General features: G+C 50.5%; 1 protein-coding gene across 1 annotated transcript in view; it reads right to left on the bottom strand.

Annotated features, from left to right (window-relative positions):
* Nucleotides 1–8,584, bottom strand: part of PAX6 (paired box 6) — a gene marked incomplete in the record, with an annotated part of 28,494 nt that extends 19,910 nt beyond the window's left edge. The window contains 3 exon segments of the mRNA XM_056801976.1: nucleotides 2,403–2,457; nucleotides 2,871–2,947; nucleotides 7,763–8,584. Coding sequence (XP_056657954.1) covers nucleotides 2,403–2,412 — 10 coding nt within the window.

Below are 8,584 nucleotides of genomic sequence, written 5' to 3'. Positions count from 1 at the left end.
AAAGGTAGCCACGGGCTCTGCGCGGACATAACCGAGGGGGTGCGCTCGCCACTCACTCGATGCGAAGTGACATGCAGTTTGGGTGTTTGAACGTCGAGCCAGTAGGGCCCAGCGCTAGAACAATCTGCAATATTACACCCAGCCCAGGCCTGGATAGGAACATTAGATTTTGTCTTTGCTGTCCTTCCCCACCCCTTCCTGGCTACTCTGCTCCTTATCTAAAGAGGACCATCGCTAGCTAAACTCTCTCAGGTTAGTGGGACCTTGATTTCCCGAAAATCACATCTTTCCCGTGCCCCGAAAATGACGAATAAAGAAGTAAAATAAAAAAGAAAAAGGAGAGAGACAGAGACAGAGACAGAGACAGAGACAGAAAGAGAGAGAGACACAGAGAGAGAGACAGAGAGAACCCAAGGCATGTAGGTAGTGGACGATGCCACTTGCAGGCGAGGCCATCCCATCATCCCTTCCAAAGTGGCTGACTGGGCCAGAGGTGCTCTCCCAGGCTGTCCTGGGGACACTGTGGGGCCAGGAAGCCTCTCCCAGCATCGAAATGGCATGGAAGAGAGCCGAGTTCCAAGTTCCTCTTAAGAGGTTAAGCCTTAATCATTGTATCATTTCCCTGGGGAGGAGGGTAGTTCTCTCCCAGTGGCGATGATTATGCGCCTTGTATTCTATTGCGAGGCATCTAATAGGAAAACATATGGTGTCAATTTGGCGGCTCCGCGCCTAGCACACACCCAGGAGCGAGGCGCACAAAGCCCGGTCGGCCCGCCCGCGACCCCGCGGCCAAGTCGGGGCTGCTCCCGGTCGCGCCCAGGAGGCCCCAGCGGCGCTGGGAGAGCTGACACTGGGGCCGTGCGAAGGCATCTGCTATTAACATAAACTCCCCGCGCCACATCAAGGCCAAGAGCAGCCAGGAACAGAGGGAAGGAGGGAGGGAACGAGGGGTAAAGGCGCGAGTAGAGAAAGGGAGAAAGGCCTCGCTGGGCTGAAGCACAGGTGCTTCCCTGTCTCGGGTCCATGTTCTGCCTACGCCCCAGCCCGTCGCAACGGAACCTCAGGCACCAGGTCCTCTGCATGCCCTGGGCCTTCACTGAGGACTCGGGACCCTCCTCGCCCCTTAGCTACAACTCTCCCCTGGGGGCCTGGGCAAGCTTGAAACACTACCAAGGGAAACTCAGAGCTCAGAGGGAAGAAAGAAGAGGGTGGAACGGAGGGTCCTTGGAACAGAACTCAGACTAGAGCTGGAGGAACACTTGGTGGAGTAGTCCACGGGCCTGTTCGAGACAGGGGAGAACAGATCAAGGTGGGGCCAAAGGCAGCATAGGGAAACTTGGAGTCTTCAAACCGTTTCTCAGACTTTCCTCCAGTCCAATAGCTCCTCTGTCTTGAACCTAGAGCTTTGGGTCCCATCCTATTCTGAGTCCATTCTGAGAATGGCTTCTGTGCAGTTTGGCCTGACGGTTTAGGAACTCTCAGTTCCTCACAAGCCTACCTCTTCCGCGCCAGACACACGCTGGGCGTTTACAATGGGAAACCGAGTCCCCCCAAACTTTCCTCCCATTGCAGCAAAAGGACCAGAAAGGGAAGGGAGAGAATGGAGGGGGGGGGTGTGGAGAACCCTCCCTGAGTTTAGTATACTTTGGGAGCCAGTCCAGGTGGTACTCGGATCCCAAAACTCCTAGCCTGGCTCATTTGTCCGTCCCGCGATACAGAAAACTGCCCCTTTTCTCAGCCGAGCAAACCTTCCTCACCTGATCTCTTAGGAGAGGTAGTTTCTATCCCTAGCATTCAATTTTTCCTCCTGGTCCACCCAGGCCAGGGGAGTCAACTATCCTCCGGTGAAGAAGGTGATCCCCTTCGTTGATCTCCTTCAGCCTCCTGTGAGGTCTGAGGTGCCCTCCTTCCCTTCTCTTGGAAATCTGGGATTGCCCGAAGATGACCCAAGCACAGAAGGTTGGGGAAAGTCTGAGTGGGGCGTCCCAGAGATTCCTCCTCTCTTCCTGCAGCCCGACCGGCCCAGCCCAACTTAATCTGGCACTTACGACTGGATTGAAGCAATTTTCAAGTGGGCTTCGGGGCTACTTCGATGGCAGATAAGAGTATCAGGGAACCCTAGACGGCACTTTCTGACGACCCCAGCCTGTTCTCCCAGCCCAAACGAAACCAAACCCCACAAACGAACAACCCAACCACCATCATCGCCACCAGAACTAAATGCTAGTCTCCAGCCAGGAGCACCGAGGCGGCAGCGGGGGCTCCGCAATCCCCAGGCCGATCTGATCCGGCTCCTTCAGGCCTTCAACTTCCTTTACCACCTCCCGGGTCCTACGCTTCCTCCAATCCGGATCCCCTAAACTCCTGAGGCGGCTCCGCAAAGAAAGACCAGAAACACTTACTGTTCTGCATGGTGGCTTGAGGCAGCGGGATCCCACGTGGCTCGGATATAGGACTCTATTAGCAATAAAAACAAGCATCAATCAGGAGTTGCAGGGCTCTGGGCAGGCCAAACTTAGCGCTAATGGAACTACATCTTGCAGAGAGCAGAGCTCCAGCCTCTCCTCCACTTTCAGAGCTATGGCCACATGGCGACAAATGAAGATCCTCAATGTAAACTCATGCAAATTTCGTCCCCCCCCCTTTTTTTTCCTGTGCTTAAAAATAAAATTCTCCTAATGTCTCACAATTCCTCCGAGCATTTAAGCCTTTGGTCAGTTGGCATCCAGCATCTGGTTTGGGGTTTTTTTTTTTTCTCGCTTTAAGCCAATGGACCTTTCTGCTTGGGCATTTGCTCTCCCCCACCCCAAACACTTGTTACAGTGTGTTTAAAACCTCAAGACGAGGACCCCTTCCCTCCCCAAACTTGCCTGAGATCTGGGATGACTGTCCTCTCTTACAATGGGAGGACTTACACATCTGCACGTCCCTAGTTAAAGTCTTCCCCCTAGAGCAAAGAGGAAAGAAAAAACAAGTATATTTCAAAGTGTCATTGAGACAGGTTCTCAGAGGTCTACCTCACAAAGAGACCAACGAAAGCCCAAGGTTCCCGGCAAGCATGGGCAGAACGACCAGACAGCAATAAGACCCCAAACCCAAGTTTTCTCCTGTTCTTCCCCACCCCCACCCCGCCAAGGCGTGGGATTGAAGAAGAGACTCCTCCTGCCTGACTCTAAAAAGGAGTTGGAAACTCACAGATTACTTTTAAAATACCACAAGAGAAGAAAGATAAAGAGGAAAAGAGAGAGGAGGAAGAAATGGAGGAGAAATTAAATAAGGGCCAAGAAAAGAGAGGAGAGGGGGAAAAAAAGAAGACCCAGAGCAAGGAGAGGAAGGGGGGAAGAGGAGGCAAGGTGTAATGGGGGGGGGGGACTGAAGAAAAGAGATGAAGAAAAAAGAGGAGAAGGAAAAAAGAAGAGCGGGGGAATTGGGAGAGAGGAGGAATAAAAGGAGGATGAGACGGAGGAGAAAAGGGAGGGAACGAGGGAGGGGAAAGGGAGATAATACCTGTTTGCTTTTTGAAGGGGGTGTCTGGGCGAGGTTGCTAACCGGCTAGGCCAGGGCCTAGGCCTTGGGAACTGCCTAACTTCCCATCAGTCGGGAGCCACCAGCCCGAAGGAAACTCAGCTTGGCTTCAGGGTTTCTCTCTCTCCTTCCTTCCCAGCCTCTTGGGCCCCAACCTCCCTACCGGCAAACGGAACCCAACACTGCTGCTGCTGCCCCCTCTCCCACCCCCTCCTCTCCCCCCTCCCGTCTTCCCCCCCTTCTCTCTCACACACCACTCTCACTCTCCCACCCCCACCTCCCCACTCCTTCTGGGACTTTTAAAGTGGAGCTCCCAACTTTTTTTCCCCAAACTCCACTTATTGTGATTAACTTCTTTTTTGGTCTTTAGATCTTCCCCCTCCTCACTGTACTGTGACACACGCTGTCTACCTCGCCTCAGTGCTCTAAAAAGTAAGAACGGGAGGGGGTGAGAACCGGTCAACAAAGCCGACAGACGGGGAACAATGACTCCTATTCTCCTCCTCTCCCCAAACCCAAAGAGCCAAACCGAGCCTCCCTCACCGGCAACACAGCTTCCATCTGAACGGACCAACAACCCACAACTCACAAAGGGAACAGAAAGGACCTTCTCTCTTCATTAGCGGTGCCGCGACCCAACGCCAGTGCCCCCTCCACCCCCAGAGCTCCCCCTCCAGCTCTCCCACCCCCCACCTCTGGCTTTGCTTTAAAAAAAAAAAAAGGAGCCTTGCGAGAAAATAGAAAAGTAATTTCTCGTTATAAATATCTGGCGGTAATTGTGTTACTGGTGTGAGTTGTTAGGGGCTGTAAAAAGATACAACAGCTCGGTGGGGAGCTTAATTGGAAAGAGACAATTGTAATAAAGAACTCATTCAAGAGGATTGCTTAAAAGGAGAGAGAGGGGGAGAGGGAGAGAGAAGAGAAGAGAAGAGAAGAGAAGAGAAGAGAAGAGAAGAGAAGAGAAGAGAAGAGAAGAGAAGAGAAGAGAAGAGAAGAGAAGAGAAGAGAAGAGAAGAGAGGAGAGGAGAAAAAGGGAGAAGAGAATGAAATATTCCCTGCTTTCAGTTCTTCCCTCTTCCCTGTTTTTAAAACCTAAAAATACTAGTTCTGTATCTCTTATGTCCCTGATGAATATTAATTTTTGCCTATCTGCCTATGATAGGGAATTTTAAAAGACATGCTAGTGTATTCAGGGCCATCCAGGGAATTATTTATTAACTAGCTTCCAGCCTGTTAAAATCCATAAAACAACAACAATAATACACCTCAAACAAGGACTTTCTCCGCAGCGTGCGAGACTTGGACTGGTAAATATTTACTGCTCCGGAGGGGTACCTGATCACCAACAGAGGCAGGCTTCAATGGAGAGAACCCTTGCTGCATACTGTATATCTCTCTGGGCTTCCCTGCTTAGCTGTAGCACTGTCCCGGCCTTTAGCACACCGAACACGTCTGCATATGCACACACGGGACAGAGACCCCTATCTCGGTCTGCCCCACAGAATGGCTTTGAGTTTTTGACATAGGGTTCAGAAACTCAAGAGGGCTTTGCAGAGAGGAGGGAAGGTGTAAAGAAGGGGAGCGGAAAGGAGACATTGACACAGAGAATATAAATTCTCCCGGCTGAGGCTAAACTTCTGCTAACTCTCTCGAAGGCTACCCTGCAAGCACTACAAACAGAAATCTTTCTCCCTCCCCCACTTGCACCCAGTTGTTGCTTATTTAAAACAAAAATATGTGGAAGACCCTGCGGAGACAGTTAAGTAATTAAAAAACAAAACCAAACCAAAAACCTGAGTATTTGAAAGACAGGAAACCTCCAGATTTAAGCCCCCAATCTCTTTTTTCTTTTTCTTTACCCACCCCTCCTTTTTTTTTGGGGGGGGGGGCTATCTACTTAAGTAATCGCCAACATTGAGTAAAAAAACACACACACAAAAACGAGACTCATGTTATCCTGGCAGCCAGAAAAACTAAGATTCCCATCGGGGACCCGATCCAGAGAGATGCCTGGACAACACCGGCTGGTCCCGGAGCCTGCTCGCTTCTGCTTCCCTGTTACCCGGCTTTGTATGGAGGGCCCTAGAAAAATGCCGGGAAAGGGAGGAAGTGGCTGCTGGAGCCACCTTCAAGAATCTCGACCCTCTAACTGCTCAGCAACAAATGTACTCCCCTCACTCACAGGCCTAGCCTTGCAGTATGTACCCCCAACCCCCACTCTCTCTCCAAATCCCGGTAGAAACTCATCACCTTAGGGCAGTTCAGGGCACACACACACACCCCTCCCAAACCCAAAGGTAATTAGCTATTAAGTTTTACTCTCTGGGGCCAAATAAGAGAAAAATGAATCAATTTGCTTTCAGATATTTACAAAGGTCACTGGCTATAAAACGGAAACGAAACGAAACCAAAAACAACTACAATGTCAAAAACAACTGTTATTTTACTTTCGGGGGAAAGATGGCCAGGATCGGGACTGTGAAGCTATATTTTATTCTTGCCCCCCCCCCCCCAATCCACCGAACACATACACAAAACAAGTAAGAAAGCCAAAACACACACCCAAGTTCGAGTTAAACATCGCACATGGATTTGAGGAAGGAAGGGGGAAGAAATGGGGCTCACTTTTTTGGTAAACTTTTTAGAAATAATTCCAAACTTCTGGGGAGTTTATTTTTCTAGATCTCCAAACAGAAAGCCTTTATCACTTGAAATTCAAATCCATTTCCCAACAGTTACACTCGCTTTAAAAAAAAAAAAAAATCAGGGCCATGATGGCGCTTAGGATTGAGAAATTCTGCTCAGTGAAGGAGTCAAGAACTTTGAGAACTTTGCAAAGACACTTTTCCCGAGGGGAGCCGCAGATCCAAAAAACTCTGGAAATCTCTGGGAGCAATTAAGCAGGTGAGGATTTAACTAAACTAGGGGAATGGGGTGGGGGGGAGGGTGGGGAGAAAAGTAAGAGAGTTCAGGTTAATTAAACAGGCCCATGAAGGGAAGAAAAAAACAAGGATATAGTAAAGATTTTTTTTTTTCCTGTTTAAAATCTCAAGACACCTCTTCTCCCAGAAACTTGTTGAATTGAAAATATCGATTGCAGGTTGGTCAAAACCAGGCGCTAAAGCTAATTCCACACCCTTCTCAGGGCCCGCAGAGAGTGGAGAGACTCCCGACTTCTCCGGAGACCCATAGAGGAAGGAAGGGGCCGGCCTCTTACACTTGAAGGGAAATCTTCCAGCTCGAGGGGAGCTGAGAGTTGCAAAGTTGTCGGAGCGTTGGACAAGTTCGCCGCGATTGTTGGGCCCTTGATTGAAACTGACATGTCCTTCAGGTCGGTTCAGAGTTCCCTGAAGATAAACTACTGAGAATTGGCTCGCCAGGGATGTGACTTTCTCTCCCCCACCCCCTTTCTCTCTCTCTTGCATTCCTGCCAGCTTCCCTTTCTTTTTCCTTCCCCCAACTGCCTCCCTAGTAACTGGAGAGTGCCTTCCATTTTTTACGCGAGGATTCTCTCCTCCATCACAGAGGCCAGAGCTTCGCTTCTAGAAAGGCACAAAGCGAAGGCCGAAGCCGCGACTCCCGGAGCCGTTCCCATTCCCCTCTGCCTCTTTCTTCCCCTCGATCTGAGGCACAATTGAAGGCCCGGCGGAGCCAATGGAGCCCAGAGCTAGAGAAAGGCGAAGGTCTGGCTTCCCGATCCTAGGACTGGCTGAGAAAGGCGGGTGGGTAGAACACAGTCACATTCGCTGAGCGCTTCCACCGTGCTGAGGATTGCTGGACTTCTAACCTTTTTATTATTATTATTATTATGACGATGGTGATCAGGCTTCAATCGTCTCACGACCTTTTTCTCGGTTCACTGACTCTTTCTTGCCCTGGAACCCGCCGCCTGGAGCCCGGAGCCGGGAGCCCGAGTACGGATCCTAGAGCCCGAGCTTGAGGCTCCGAGCCTGGGACCAAATCTGCTGGTACTGCTTCTTTCCTTCCTGCTGCAGCTTCGAGCATCTCTTACTCCGAGCTAGATGCTGCACCTTTCAGCTCCAGAGGACATTCACTTTCCCTGGAAGCAGAAAGTTTGCACTCCTGGATGGAAACTTCTCCGGACAAACTCTGTTGCTTTGCAGTTGGGGGAGGGGAGGGAAAAGGGAGGAGGGGGAGGAAGGGGGGGGTTAGCAGAGACTGGTCTAAATATTAAAATGAAAAGGAAGAAGTGAGAAGAAGAAATGAGTAGACTCACCTTCCTGAGGCATCTTGTCTTGTCAAAAGCTCCTGTCAAGAGTTTTGTTTGTTTGTTTGTTTGTTTTGCTTTTGTTTGGTTTGGGGTTTGTTTGGTTTTTTGGCTTGTTTTTAAAGACCGCAACGGTTGGAAAAAGGATGGTGTTTTAAAGGAGATGCCGGGAAGAGTTTTCTCCAGTGAAGCTGCTGGTTTGGTTTGTGAGGAGAGAAATTCTCGAATCCCTGGGAAGGAGACAGAGATTGACAATACAATGGGCTGTCAGTGACTGGAGAGTGAGAGTGTGTGAGGGAAGTACCGGGAGACAGAGCACACCTAAGCTGATTGGTGATGGTTCAAGTGTATTAATGTGTGTGTGCCGGCTCCCTGTCTCGCCTCCACTGCTCTTCACTGGCCCATTAGCGAAGCCTGACCTCTGTCATCATCCGCCAGCAAAACACTTCCTCCTGCGCCTTAACCAGAGCGGGAAATGAGGCTGAGCCACGGCTCTCTTTTCAAACCCACTAATCACTCCGCAACATGCAAATGCACTGCTCTCTCCCACACAAAATATTGCTTTATGCAAAGCAGCTTCAGGGCCTCGCGGCTGCCGATTGGATGCTCCCTCTCTCTGCCTGGTTCAATTGGTCCATTTGTTTGAATATGAATACACTTGTTTGCGGCTCCTCCGATGAATTTTTACTCTTCGGCGGGGTTTCTCCACCCCCCCTCTCTCGTTCTATCATCTCGGCGTTCCAAGAGGGCTCCGGGCAGGTTCTAGACTCCGCAGTCGCCCTGCTCTCTGGCGGGGCTCCCTTGGGAAAGTTGAGTGGAGGCTGCTGGGCT

This window comes from Monodelphis domestica, chromosome 6 (assembly GCF_027887165.1).
Source record: "Monodelphis domestica isolate mMonDom1 chromosome 6, mMonDom1.pri, whole genome shotgun sequence".
NCBI classification, from domain to species: domain Eukaryota; kingdom Metazoa; phylum Chordata; class Mammalia; order Didelphimorphia; family Didelphidae; genus Monodelphis; species Monodelphis domestica.
This window is presented reverse-complemented; position numbering and strand designations above follow the sequence as displayed.